General features: G+C 35.7%; 1 protein-coding gene across 6 annotated transcripts in view; it reads right to left on the bottom strand.

The window, feature by feature from the left end:
• The window catches only part of Znf385b (zinc finger protein 385B), a 358632-nt gene that overhangs the window by 33727 nt on the left and 310914 nt on the right, over positions 1-13991 (bottom strand). For all 6 annotated transcript variants that reach the window (XM_076865705.2, XM_076865706.2, XM_076865707.2 and 3 more), the window contains one exon: positions 802-964. In XM_076865705.2, the coding sequence (XP_076721820.1) occupies positions 802-964 (163 nt within the window). The remainder of the gene's footprint in view (positions 1-801; positions 965-13991) is intronic.

Genomic DNA, 13991 nt, shown 5'->3' with positions numbered 1-13991 from the left:
AAGGCCTATTAAACATCCAATTTCATGGTATCCATGCTAAGAAAAAAAGAGTATTTTCTCTTTCCACTGAGTGCACCTACTCAGAAATATTATAGATTGCATATTCAAGAAATAAATTCTTAGAAGACACTTCCATTAGTAGTCTGCTTCCAATTATATGTAAAGTTCTTCTGTTAATAAATTCATAACTTTGTAAGCAGTTTCCTTAAAATCTTTGTATTTCTAACTCTGAGAGAAATTCTATTATTAAAAATTAAAATTTTTTATTATTAAACGAATTTCCAGATTCATTTAGTAATGCCATTCTCAGAAAACTCCATGATTTTGTCTCCTTCCTCAACTCTCCATTACTGGGATAAAAACATAAAACATAAAAACGTTTATTAGAAACAAGCTTAAGAATTCTTTCACTTAGAAGCTCTAACATGAACCAAACACAAAAGGAATAGAAAGGAGTAATAACTCAGTATTTTAGATCTACTTCCTGATTTTTGTCTAAACACATTGTGACCAAGTGGCCTTTACATTTTTTTTCATGCACATATATTTATATATATATATATATTTTTTTTTTTCAACACACATATATACTTAAATGTATATATTTCACAACATGGAATGGAAACATAGCAAATGCTTAGATTCTGTGCAAACACATAATCCTTCCTGTGAAGGTAACATATTAATATTACAAAAGTAAATCATGGAGAGTAACATGCAACAACTGAGAGGAGGAAAACAGGGTGGGGGCAGGGGAATAGGAGCAACACAAAGAATGTAAAGAACGAAAGTGTCATTGACCTGATTTGTCAGAGCTGTTGCCTGTGATTGGAGTGATGGAGCAGCTGGGATTAGCCTTTGCGCTGTCCTTGGAAGAAACCATTTTGGGTTTATTTTTCGTTGCCTCTAGTGCTTTGACCTTCTTGGCATGTTTACTTCCTTTGTAGTGGGCCTCGGCCTGGCTCTACAAAGGAGAACAAATCAGGCTCATTTTTTTGCTACTTGCAAACACCACAATGGATGACCATGCAGGAAAAAAAAATACATTCAATCAAAGGCACCACAGACATTTACAACTCAGCACTTGACTATGTTTCGGCATTTAATGAAGTGGTAGACCAGTACCGAAGAGGTTTTAGATAATGAACCCTTCCTTGTATACAACAGAGGATCTGTACAACGGGATTAGGGAAAAATTGTGAAGAAGGTGAGCTTTGTCATCAGTGCCCTCCCACCAATGCCCCTTGGGGTTATTTTTCAAGCATGTGGCTGACAGCAGCAGCTTTGAGTGTCCTACCAAGGTCATGCATGTGGGCATGACCTTCCACAACCATTTCCCTTCAAACTAAATACCCATCTCTCCTAGCTCTGTTCTAAGACAGGATGATAAAGTAACATGTTAACAGATGCTATTGGGTGGAAAGGACACTACATTCTGGAGACATCTACATCTGCTTCATGGGTCACTTTGATGATTCCAGTTCCAAATACAGATACTGTATGTTACAAAAGAGGTGGGGATTATCCTTATTTCTGAAGTCATAGCAATTAGTGTTAAATTAATTTATACACAAAACATAAGTAGATCTGTGACTTCAGTACTAGATCAAAAGGAAGAAAAGAGGGCAAGACAAAAAATAAAAACAAACAAACAAACAAAACCCTTTCAATAAAAAAAAAAAACCCAAACCAAATTATAGCAAACTTAGAAAACATTGAGTTAATTTATTGACATTTAGGAAATCTCCTTCTCCCTCCCAAATCTTTTTGGCACCTAGTACTAATGGACACATTAACAAAAGAATCTAAGTAAATTCACTTGAATCTTATCTTGAACAGACCAAAAAATATGGAATGCATTTTGATAAGTACAGACAAAACATATGGCATAGTGACTTAATTATAAGGTGAAATGGACGATAAATCTCACAAAAGTTTTTAAGATAACTTTTTTTCTTTTTTTGGTACCAGGGATTGAACCCCGAGGCACTTAACCACTGAGCCACATTCTCATCCCTTTTTTATATTTTATTTAGAGACAGGGTTTCACTGAGTTGCTTAGGGCCTCACTAAGTTGCTAAGGCTGGCTTTGAACCCGTGATCCTCCTGCCTCAGACTCCCAAGCCATTGAGATTATAAGGCACGCACCCCTGTACCCCACTAAATAATGATAACTTTTTAAACATCAGTTTTCTAAATTTATCTGTATGTGCATAAAGATGGTAGGGTAGGCTTCACACATACATGAGGTAACAACTGTAATTCAGAGTCATAGATGTGCAAAGGTGAGCTAAAATAGCAAACACGTATGCACAGGAGATACAGAACAAAATAAAAGGGACCAGAGAGGAGTGGTATAAATGAAGATGTCCTAAATTTAACCTTTTGATTTGAGATTCAAAGAAAGAGATACATAAGAATAGGCAGAGAAAATTACATTCTGGTGGGAAAATTTAAGCTTCAGGAAAGGACTGTTGCAGAAGTGCCAGGGCAGTGGGTGGGTGTGGCTGGAGAGAAGCTTAGATGGGCCTCTTGGTAGAATATCTTCAATACGAGACCAAGGAAAGTAGATAGGTCAGCACAGGGAGTAGGAGATTCTCAAGTAAATGCACAATGATACAAATTTCAAATGGGAGGATCTCTACAATGGCTATTCTGTACATGTTTGTTGATTGGATATGAGAAAAAGAGACAGGCAACAGGGAGAATATATGATTTTTCTTGTGAAATCACAACTGCAGAGTATGAATATAATAAAAATGTCTTAGTTATAATAATATTATTGATTTATTAAAGCCTTGGCTATTATCAATCCTGCTTGCCATCCCTTACTTAAGAGAACTATTTCATTGCTAACTAGTAGATATGAAGCACTCTTCTGAGAGCCCACCACTAGATTAAGCCATCTCAGGGTGATTTTTGTGTGCTGTTGGAATGCTTTTCTGACTTCTTGGCTTGTTTCCTTCCAGCTCACCAGGCACATATTGCTTTGTTATCTTTAGACATATAGCTGTAATTGGTTCAGCAGAATTGATGGTGACCACCACTTTAAGGCCAATGTCACTTCCAGGTGCTGGTGGGGCATAAACTCAGCTTATCCTGAATGGATAAAAGATGCTGAGGAATTTGTTCATGTCAAATGTATGGTTGATGAAACCATAAATGTCACAGGTCATGTAATGAGTCAAATATTATATTTATATACCACCTGTCACATCCAAGTGGGAGCTTGATGATAGATTCATGCTATTGTTTATTCAGTGGTCCTTGGTCTTACTATGTTATTTCACATGGGGTGGGAGGTGGTTAGAAAAATAATGTACTGCCTTGGTAGTAGTACACTCTAGGGATAGGTTTAATTTATGTATTACAACTAAAGATATAACAGTGATTTCCCTAGTCTACAATCTCTATCCTGAATATCTTTCCATAAATATCTCTGTAGATCTTTATTGACTTCTTACTGCTCTTGATTGGTTTGCTCAAGGACTTTTCAAGTTGTTCTTTGTCCAGGTGAAAAAAAAATCCCAGGGGAAGACAAAAGTGTAGCATGTTAAGTCCTTTATTTATTAATGAGAAAATAGTTAAATCTACATAGTTGTGGTTATAAATTAAGAGTAAACAAAAAATTCCAAATAATGTGAAGTATAATAATTATTATTATTGAGCACTGTTCCAGTCACTAATACATATGTATTAGTTTTATTTAATCCTCATAATACCCTAAAAGATAGTTATCATTATTAGCCAGCCCTTTCCAAACTAGAAATCGAGCATACAAAAGTTAAGTAACTCATCAAAAGTCACACAGTAGATACAGATGTCACTTAATGGACATGAATATTTAATTATATGCCTACGTATTATACCCACACTAAGTTAAACATTATAATTTTATGAGAAGTGAAAAAGTACACACAAAGAAACCACTCTGCTTTTAATTACTCAGTGAAAGAGTATACCTTAATGCTACTGAAATTTCTATGAGTTGGAAAATATCTACATAATTTTTGGGTAATATACTCATAAGTAGCTAAGAAGATCCCACTTTTTAGGTATATAACAGTTTTCATAAGATACCAGGACTCATCTTTCCAAGTTACAAGAAATAGGACAGTGTTACCTTAGTGTCCTTTGGCTAAAGAAACATGGTTCTCTAAATAAAACTTCCTACTACAAGATAAGCAGAATGTGATTTTCTCATTACTAATTCCTGGCATCACTGCAGAAGGTTAACAGTGTCAATTAACACCTGGGATAAAGATCCAGCAAAGTGACACCTCACAGGGTGCCAAGATGGAACGAGCCCTTCCTAACTGTGTTCCATTTTCCTTTTAAGCTGTGGGCATGGAGAGAAGGGCAACGAAGGTTAGATTCTACTGACTGTTGTATGGGAAAAGTGAAGTGGAAGATTGTGGAATAAAGACAGGGTGGCAGGCGCCACTCACTCCCATTTGGCATCTTTCTAGTCCCTCTGTGCTGTTCTTGGTAGTGGCACTTTGCTATCCTTAATACTGCATCTGAGGCAGTGTCAACAGCTTCTGCCTCCTGGGCAAATCTTCAAGTGAAACTGAGACACTGTTAAATAGCAATCAGATTAACAAGACTTCATTATCCAGGAATCTCCTTAATTGAGGAGTGAAAGCAAGGACAAGAGCCAGAGAACCCAGGAACCAGGTGATACAATCAAGTCCAATCTACAATGAATCTTGTATCATTTAGGAGAGACTTGGCCACACTTACAGCTTTATACCCAATGAGAAATCAGCAGACACATGGTTGTCTAGTACTAACAGTATTTTCCTTCTTCCCTTCCTGAAATGCTGTATGTCCCCAAAGGCCAGTGACCAAAGAATCCTTTGGACAAGAAATGCCAGAATGATGGTTGGGGATGTAGCTCAGAGTGTGTGTTTGGCATGCATGAGGCCATGGATTTGATTCCCAGCATCCCAAAAAGGGGAAGAAAAAAAAAGTTCATATGAAGAGTTGCCAGAACTAGAAAGAGCTGGCAGAACCACCACCCTGACCTTCCCCTAAGAATTTTTGGGTATTTAGGTTCTTCTTTCAGGGACCACTCCAGGAGCTACCTGGCCACTCCCTGGAGGAAGAGCTTTCAAAGGAAATGACATCCTGAAATCTTTTTCTTCCATTAATCACCTTTGTTACTAAAGCCTTTCACTTTCCCAAATCCTCTACTTTCTCAGAATCCCACTGGTCCACATAAAAAGGATAATGAGATAAGGTATTGCTTTAGACATAAAAATGGAATGAAATATTCCCAATGAGAAGTTCTAAAGTCCACTGTGCTCTCATTTCCAGTTTTCACTTTGTTACTAATTGTACTTCAGAGAGATGGCTAGGATCTTGAGTCAGGACTTTAAAGTGTGTTCACTCTACATGAAAAATGAATCCAAAACACAAACTCACAATGGCTAGGGAAGGCCAGGTTCCTGGACAAAGCACCCAACTATTTGTTTACCAACAGAACCAATTCTTTTGCATTTGAAAAAGTAATTAAGCCTATTCCCTTAATTAAATTTCTTTAATGTCATGAAAACTGCTGGCATCCATTTTATTTTTGAGATTTTTTTTTGGTGGGGGGTTATAGGGGATTGAACCCAGGAGTATTTTACCACTGAGCCACATTCCCACTCCTTTTAAATTTTTTTTTTTTTTTTGTCTTTTTTTAAATTTTGAGACAGAGTCTCGCTAAATGGAGAAGCTGCATAGCCTCACTAAATTGTTGAGGCTGGCTTGAACTTGAGATCCTCCAGCCTCAGCTTCCCAAGTTACTGGGATTACAGGTATATACCACTGTGCCAGGTTTTTTGAGATCTTATATGCCAAAGTGGTAGACAATGTTAAAGGAAAATAGCAGAAGTCAGTTAATTAAAAACAAAAACAAATCCTATATACTAAGATTTCAAATTATACATATGTCTAACAAGCTTCCATAAAACAGAGAAAGCTAACAAGGGAGAAACGTGATTATTTATTCTTTGAAAAATTATTTAACACCTGCCAAATGTTAGACATTGTGAAAAATTAAAAATAAAGACCCCCTACTCTCAAGAGTGGTGGTTGGAAGAAAAGAAAGAAAAGCACATACATAACTATAATCGAAAGCAAAAGGTGGGAAACAGGAGTTACAGAGGAACCAAGAATTGCAGGAGTCAGAGAAATGGAAAAATCTCTTCAGATTGAGTGGGCCATGGAAATTTCATGAAAAAGGGGCCTCAGAGCTAGGTCCTGTTACAGGGTCAGGGCTCTGAAGTGGCATGGTGGAAGGGGAGGTATTTCCAGCAAAGAGAAAAACATGTGCTAGGGTACTGAGTCCTGTGCATTATAGTATGTTCCCTGCTTTTCAGCTTCTCTAGAACACACAGAGAGAAAGAGAATAATAGGCAAAAGTTAAAAGTTCCTATGTGTAAATGAAAAACATCACAATATTTTATACTGAAAATCAAATGTTTGATTATTAGGCATGTTGACTATAAAAAGATGACACCATAAGATGCTGCTTCTACATTACAGTGAAATTGTAGTGGCTATATCAACTGTGATCTGAGTCCAAATCTTTTCATTTGTTCAATTTTTCTCTCTTTCTCCTAGTTCTCAAATTATTCCTATTTTCAAATTAGGCCATAATTAAAAATTTATCTCTTTTGAAAAGCCAGGTCTATCATATAGGTATGTTAAGGTAAAACTCAACCCAGAAAATTAACAACTTATTTCTATTATTGAATAATAAAAACTATAAAGATTATATTTTAAAAAATACACCCCCATTAATGGAAGAATATTTGTGAATTTTTTCAACATAGGCAAGAGATAATAAAATAATTTTTATATAGTCATAATTTAATATCATCAAAACTCTTTTTAGTAAGAAGTATCTGAGATGCTTACCCTAAGAAAATGCTAATTCTTACTTAATAACTCTCTATGTTTACACTATAATTTTATAATTTTTAAAAGGTGTATTTACTTCGTGTTCTGGATTGAGTATTAATACCTAAGTCAATTTTATGATAAATTTATGTATAAATTCCTTGTATGTGTGTTAGAATTTAATTGAGGTATGATGAAGTAAATGGACCCTGGAAAAGTATTCCTTTAACTCTCTCTCAAATCATAGAGGGAAGCAATCGTGAATGCCACAGAGAATGCACTCAGTAAATCATATTCTCTAAATTATTACACCCAGAGTAAGAAAACAAGTGCTCTGTACACTAACAAAATTCTCGAATATGAAATAATGGCAACATTTATAATTTAGGAAAATATCTAATTTTCTTAGAGAATTATGCACATGGGGACTTAAACTTCTAGAACTTCTAAACCTTAGAATTTTTTGAAACATGTAGATATGATCTTTTATTTTTACAATACAACATAAAGTATTCAGGATTTATCAATAATTAAAATCCTTGTCATTTATTTTATAGATTTCTCAACAGATTTTGAAATTGGAAGTTACCAACCTCCTTCAAATTACTTTTGCCTTTTATTAAGCTGAGAATTTTATTAATTCTCAGCAACCTTGAAAAATAAAGAAGGGTATCTCAAATTTTATAGTGATTTCACAGTTATATTACAAGTTGCTAACATGCATGAGAGTGTTGCTATCTTTTGGTGGGGAAATGGATTGCTTCATAGAGCAGTTTTCGTTACTCAATGGTAAGTAATGCAATATAATTCAAGTTTCCACATTAAACCTGTGACTATACAGCCAACTCAAGCCTTGAGATGGTATTTTAAAGTAGGCTCTCAGGCTTCCACACATTAATTTTTAATCAGTCCAGGAGGTATTACACTCACTTCTATTTCCATATTAAAGAAATTTACATAAATGATACAAAATGAATCTAAAATTAGAACTTGCATCATGTCTCCTTATATTCAGTGAATATTCCTAATGTAGACAAGAGTGGCAAAGTACTTTTGAAAGTGCCATGTTCAGAAAATTGGTTGAAGAATAGCTTTAGTAATATTGTATATATTTAATATGTTGTTATTTAGCTGAGTGTGGTGGTGCATGCTTATAATCCCAGTGACTCAGGAGGCTGAGGCAGGAGGACAGCAAGCTTGAGGCCAGCTCAGCAACCTGGTGAGGTCCTAAGAACTTGATTTCCTCAGAACTTGATTTTGACCTTGTCTCAAAATAAGAAATGAAAAGGGCTATGTATGTGACTCAGTGGTAAAGTGCCCCTGGGTTCAATTTCCCAGTACCAAAACAAACACACACACACATACACACACACACACACACACACACACACACACACATATAATTATTTATTTACCATCACTCATCTGAAAACCTGTTTTACAAAATCAGTTTTTGTAAATTTCACACTCAAAAACCCTAAACTAATTATTAAAACCCAGCATACATTTTATAATTAAAAATTAAGTGAAATATTTAAACATGAGGATTATTATATTTTTAACATATATAAAAATAAGAGAAAATAATAAAACTACATCTTAAGGAAATCACTTAGCCAAACTGAGTTATGCTAACCCTCTACAGTAAACCACCAGATTAAATTAAATGTTTTTGTTCCAAATGAATCTGGTCAATCTTTTTTACATCTAAGATATTAATATTAATCTACTGGAGTTGAAACAAGCTTGATAAAATGGTATAAAATTTTAGTAAGAGAAAAAAGGGCTGCTAGATAGGACTTTGCAGTGGAAAGGATCTCAAAGGCAGAGCTACGTACTCCCAATGAGAAGATTATGATAAGAAAAAGATGTCTAGAAAACCAATCTGTTTATGGAGGTGAGAATGATCCACTTTCAGTGAAATGTGGAGATGTGTAGAGAAAAAGTGGGAAGAAAATATTGTAAGTAGCATATTATTTAGGCTCTAAATACTAAATTGCAGGTGAGTAATTAATTAATTAATAGCATAATTAGGTAAGTAATGAGAAGCACTAAGGGCTTTAGTTCTAGCATAATCTGATAGCATGAAGACCTACTAGGAGGCAAGAAAAGATGGGAAAGTAACTACAAGGTTCTTTCATGGCAAGACAGGGAATAATGGGGCTCTTAAAGACAGATTTCAGGGGCACTGTAAATCAAAAGCTAGGAGTTTGGGTTGGGGATGTGGCTCAAGCGGTAGCTACATCCTTATCTCTTTTTAAACTGAGCTACATCCTTATCTCTTTTTAAATTTTATTTTGAGAAAGAGTTTTGCTAAGTTGCTGAGGCTGGCCTTGAAATTAGGATCCTCTTGCCTCAGCCTCCTAAGTAGCTGGAATTACAGGTGTGCGCCACTGTGCTTGGGCTTTTCCTCTTATTAAAGGAGGTTTTTCTTTCCAGAGATGCTGTTCCTTTGCCTCCCCTGTGCCTATTTATTATCTCTTATCTTTTTTAAGATTTTATATTCAACCTCTCTCTCTTGCAAACATACCCTTATTCTCAACATTTAAACAAGCTCAAACCTCCCCAAACCAAAACAAAACATCCCACAGATGAATTTATTAATATAGTTATATATGAGTCACCATTTTTCTGTCCTTTAATCTATTGCACCTCAGTTTGCTGAAGTAGAGAATTTTGAGCAGCAGTGCCTTAAATCCTAAAATGGAGAGCATCTTTCACTCTTCTCACTTGACCATGCAGGCATGCTTCTTGCTACTAGTTTCTTGCTTGTTTTAGGAATACACTTTGCCCCAGTCTCTTCTGCAGGTTGATTTCCCTCTTCTTTCTTTTCAGAACCATTAGCAGACCCATCTTTCCTGGCACAGTCATTAAATGTTGATAAAAGAGTCACTCTTAGGTCGTTTTGAGTTCCCACTTCAAACTTTCCAATCTACTCCCTGTTCAATCTCACCCACATTACAACTTACAAATCATTTCTTCACCAATCTCTCTTCTGAGCTCCAAATTCAGAATAATGAAGTTTTACAGACACATATCCACTTGGATATCTAAAGCACCTGAACATAAGTTCCATGCCAAACTCATGGGATCACGTGTGTCTGTTTTACTACCCAAACTACCTAGTCCTCTTCTAGTGTTCCTTTTCTATCAATAGCACTGTTCTCCATCTGTTGCTGATTTCTTTATATCTACCACAACACTTGGTCCAAGATGCCACCATCATTGCCTGGACTCTACAATGGTCTCTTAGTGATCCTAACAAAGGCCCCTAAAGCTCTTGTCCCAGCTGTTCTCCACAGAGTGGTATTCTCAAAACTCAAATCTGTTTATGTCATTTATTGGTTCAAAACCCACATGCCTTTCGCTGTTCTTCGATTAAAACCTAAAATCTTCACATTCAAGACCTTTATGCCCTACTCCCTCTCTACTCTAACTTTGGTTCCTCTCTGTTGTTCTCTGAGGAATAACAACATGGCTTCAGTGTAAGTCCAGGGCTGTCTTTCTGCACATGCCTAGAATACTATCCATTCTCTCTTTTATTAATTAATTCTATTCATCCTTCAGAACCCAGCTCAGACTTTCCTTCCTTCTGTGATCCCCTAGACTAGTAGTCATATCTCCTAACTTTTTGGATTCTTCCCTTCATAATACTTATGACCATTTAAATTTTATTTATTAATTTATATAACCATTTGATTAATGTTTGTCTTCTCAAACAGACAATAATCTTCATTAAAGCTTATACACATAAGACTTCTTTTCTCTTCACTGCATTTCTTGCACTCAGTACACTGCCTGAAACACTGGAGGCATTTGATAAATACTAATGATAGGAATGAATGAATGAATAAATGAATGAAGAAAAAGTCTTTTTTACTTGGCAGTAGAATTAAAATAAAAGTAGAGAAAGAAAAAATACTTAGAGTTGACTTTAAAAGTTTCATATCTAAATGGCAGGAAAAGGGACAAAATAACAAAAAAGTGTAGTTAGGGTTGATGAAGAAATTTTGCAGAGGAAAATGAAGATTCATTCTGAGCATTTTCTGTATGGTTGCTCATGGGCTGCACAGTGGCACAGTTCAGCAGATGACTGGAAATACAACTGGTATTTGAGGAAAGTGCCTGGGGTGGAGACAACCTTTGGGAACCATATGATAAGATTACGGATGAGACTCTGGAGGTAGATGAGGCTCCTGAGGAATTAAAATTCGTACAAGGAGCAGAATAGAACAGTAATTATACTTGACAGGTAGGATGAGGTTGAGAATAGAGAAAAAGAGCCACCAGAAAAGTAAGATGGATAAGTCATTAACACATAGAGACCAAAAAACGTGAAAATCTCAAAAGTAAAACTAATTAAAAAAATATGGGTACCAAGGAGGAACTACAGTCTTTGTGAAGTAGGGCAACATCTTAAGTATTAAACTACTTTTCTGTAATCTCAAAGCAACTTCATTAAATAGCTGAAAAATAATCTGAGTTTCTCATATTCTAAAAGAATATTTGATAATGCTGCACAAAAAAATATAGTGGTAGCCATGCTTGTTGAAATAAAGTTCTTATTTATAGATACTGTCCCAAAGAAAATGATAGCACCTGGCCTACTGCTTCAAAGAGGAGAAGAATACACAGCCATAAAGAGAACACAATGCCAGAAAGGCTGTAAACACAATGTCAGGTTACAAAAAACTACTCTAAACTCAATAATAAAAATAGTGGCAAATAGCTGCAGTTTACTTTTTGCTATGTACCAGCACAGTGCTAAGCATTTCACATGCAGTATCTCATTTCAACCTCACAAAACCATACAGAGCAAACATTATTAGTTGAAGTTTACAGAGACTCTGAAAAGTTAAGTTATTGCCAAATCAGAAATGGAATACCCTGGCTTCAAACTAAAAGATTGGGCTCTCAGCATTACATCATAAGATCCTGAAGTAAGTTGCAAGCCCAGGTCAGAACACCCCCCACAGAGGGTCCAAAACAGGGAAAAGATGATCTCTATTTCCTTAGACAGGATGATCTGGAATTAAAACTGGTTTTGGGGCATGGCCTTTAAGGTCATGTAAGATATAGTTTTAACTATAAAGAATGAATTTAGTAATTCTCAACCAATCTTTAGGTTGCCATCAGTTAAAAATCCCCTTTAGGATCATTCAAGAAATGTTTATGTAGGTAGCAGGGAGTGAGCAATGAACACAATGGACCCAGTTTCTGTCCTTATGCAATCAATAATCATGTACGTACGTGTGTGCATATGTCCATGAGTACATGTTTGGAGAAAAGATACTAAACAAAGAGTTATGTAAATAAAGACACATTTACTAACTGTTATACAGACCATGGAGTTTAGTGAGTGTGATAAGATTATTAATGGGGTGGAATTAATTTAGACTATTCCAGAAAAACTTCTTTAATGAAGAAACATTTGAGGTGAGACTTAAAGAAGGAGAATAGGAGTATGAACTAGACTGAAAGCAGGTGGGGCAGAAGTGACCTGGAATATTCATGGAAGTGAAAGCAAGCCGTTGTGGCTAAAGCACTGCAAACAATGGGGAGAATGGCAGGAACTGGACTGGAGATGAGCAACACTGGCTAGGAATAGTTTGAATTTTGAGGATGCTAGGTGACTAATAGAATGAAAATTCTGGTAACAAGAAGAGTGGTAATAATGAAATGAAAACCTCCTACTCCTCCAGGTTCCTGACTTTCTGCTTGGATCTCTCTCTTTCACATCATCATCATCGCCATCATCTTCATCATCATTATGGTTAGATATTGGGTGTCCCTCAAAAGCTCAAAAGTAAGAAAATGCAGGAAAGTTTAGAGGTAAAATTACTGAGTTATGAGAGTCTTTAACATAATCAGCACATTAATCCTCTGATAAAGATTAAGTGGGTGGTAACTGTAGGCAGATTGGGTATGGCTGGAGGAGGTAGGTAACTGGAGGCATGTCTTGGGGATATATTTTGTCCCTGTAAAGGAAGTCTCTCTCCCTCTCTGCTTTTTGGTGCCATGTTCCCAGCTGCTTTTCTCTGCCATGATGTTCTGCCTCACCTTGAGGCCCTAGAAATGGAGCTGGTCTTTTGTAAACTGAGATCTCTGAAACTGTGAACTCCCAGATAAACCAGATAAACCTTTCCTCCTTTTTCCTTTTTTTTTTTTTTTTTTTTTTTTGTGGTGCTGGGGATGGAACCCAGGGCCTTGTTCCTGGGTTCCTTCCTTCTCTTAATTGTTCTATCAAGTCTTTTGGTCACAGAAGCAAAAGAGCTAGCTAAAACAATCATCATTGTCATCATTAGTATAAAAGAAAAAGCCACATGTACCAACTGATTACAGAGGCTATGACTGGAAGTAGTGGACTAAAGTGAGGGTCACTGGTTTTTAGGATTTTGGAGGTTCTGGCTGCTTGACTAATCTTGGTGTAAAGTGATCAGATTCCCAACGGACTTTAATGCTCAATTTTGAAAAAACATATCTTGTATTTAATGGTTTGATCACTTGTCTATCAAGATCAGTTTAGGTCAAAACACAGAACCAATGATTCATCTTTGACTCACCTAATATGATCAGTGTGGATAAATTAATTGGATAACTCAGACTTCAAAACAATAGTTGTTTGGCCCTAAATATGGATCTAGATATTACTTGTGTTCAAAGACCAGAAAGACTTTCAGAGAGATGTTAACCAAGTAATGAAAATATTAATTTTCTTTAAAAGAAGAGTATTAGATGTTACTAAATATTTATAATTTTAGAAAACTTGTACTAATGAGACTAAAATTTGGGTGATGGACACAATGAAATTATTAAAAAACCCTCAAAAGTAGAACATTTTTGAAGAAATGCTGTTAGTACATAACTGTTTGCTACAAGAGATTATATTTGTTAAATATGTATAAGAATTATTTTAGATTTTATCACTGCTGGTGTTTTTAATGAATGCCCTTAAAGTGCTGAAGTGTGCTTGAAAAATCATTTCTGCTGGTATTCTAAATCTGTTTCCACCTCCTTTGCAATTCTCATTTGCAATATCTTTGAAGAAAGAATTTAGACCAAACAAAAATAAATACAATTCATCTATACCTGAATTATCA

This window comes from Callospermophilus lateralis, chromosome 9 (assembly GCF_048772815.1).
Source record: "Callospermophilus lateralis isolate mCalLat2 chromosome 9, mCalLat2.hap1, whole genome shotgun sequence".
NCBI classification, from domain to species: Eukaryota; Metazoa; Chordata; class Mammalia; order Rodentia; family Sciuridae; genus Callospermophilus; species Callospermophilus lateralis.
This window is presented reverse-complemented; position numbering and strand designations above follow the sequence as displayed.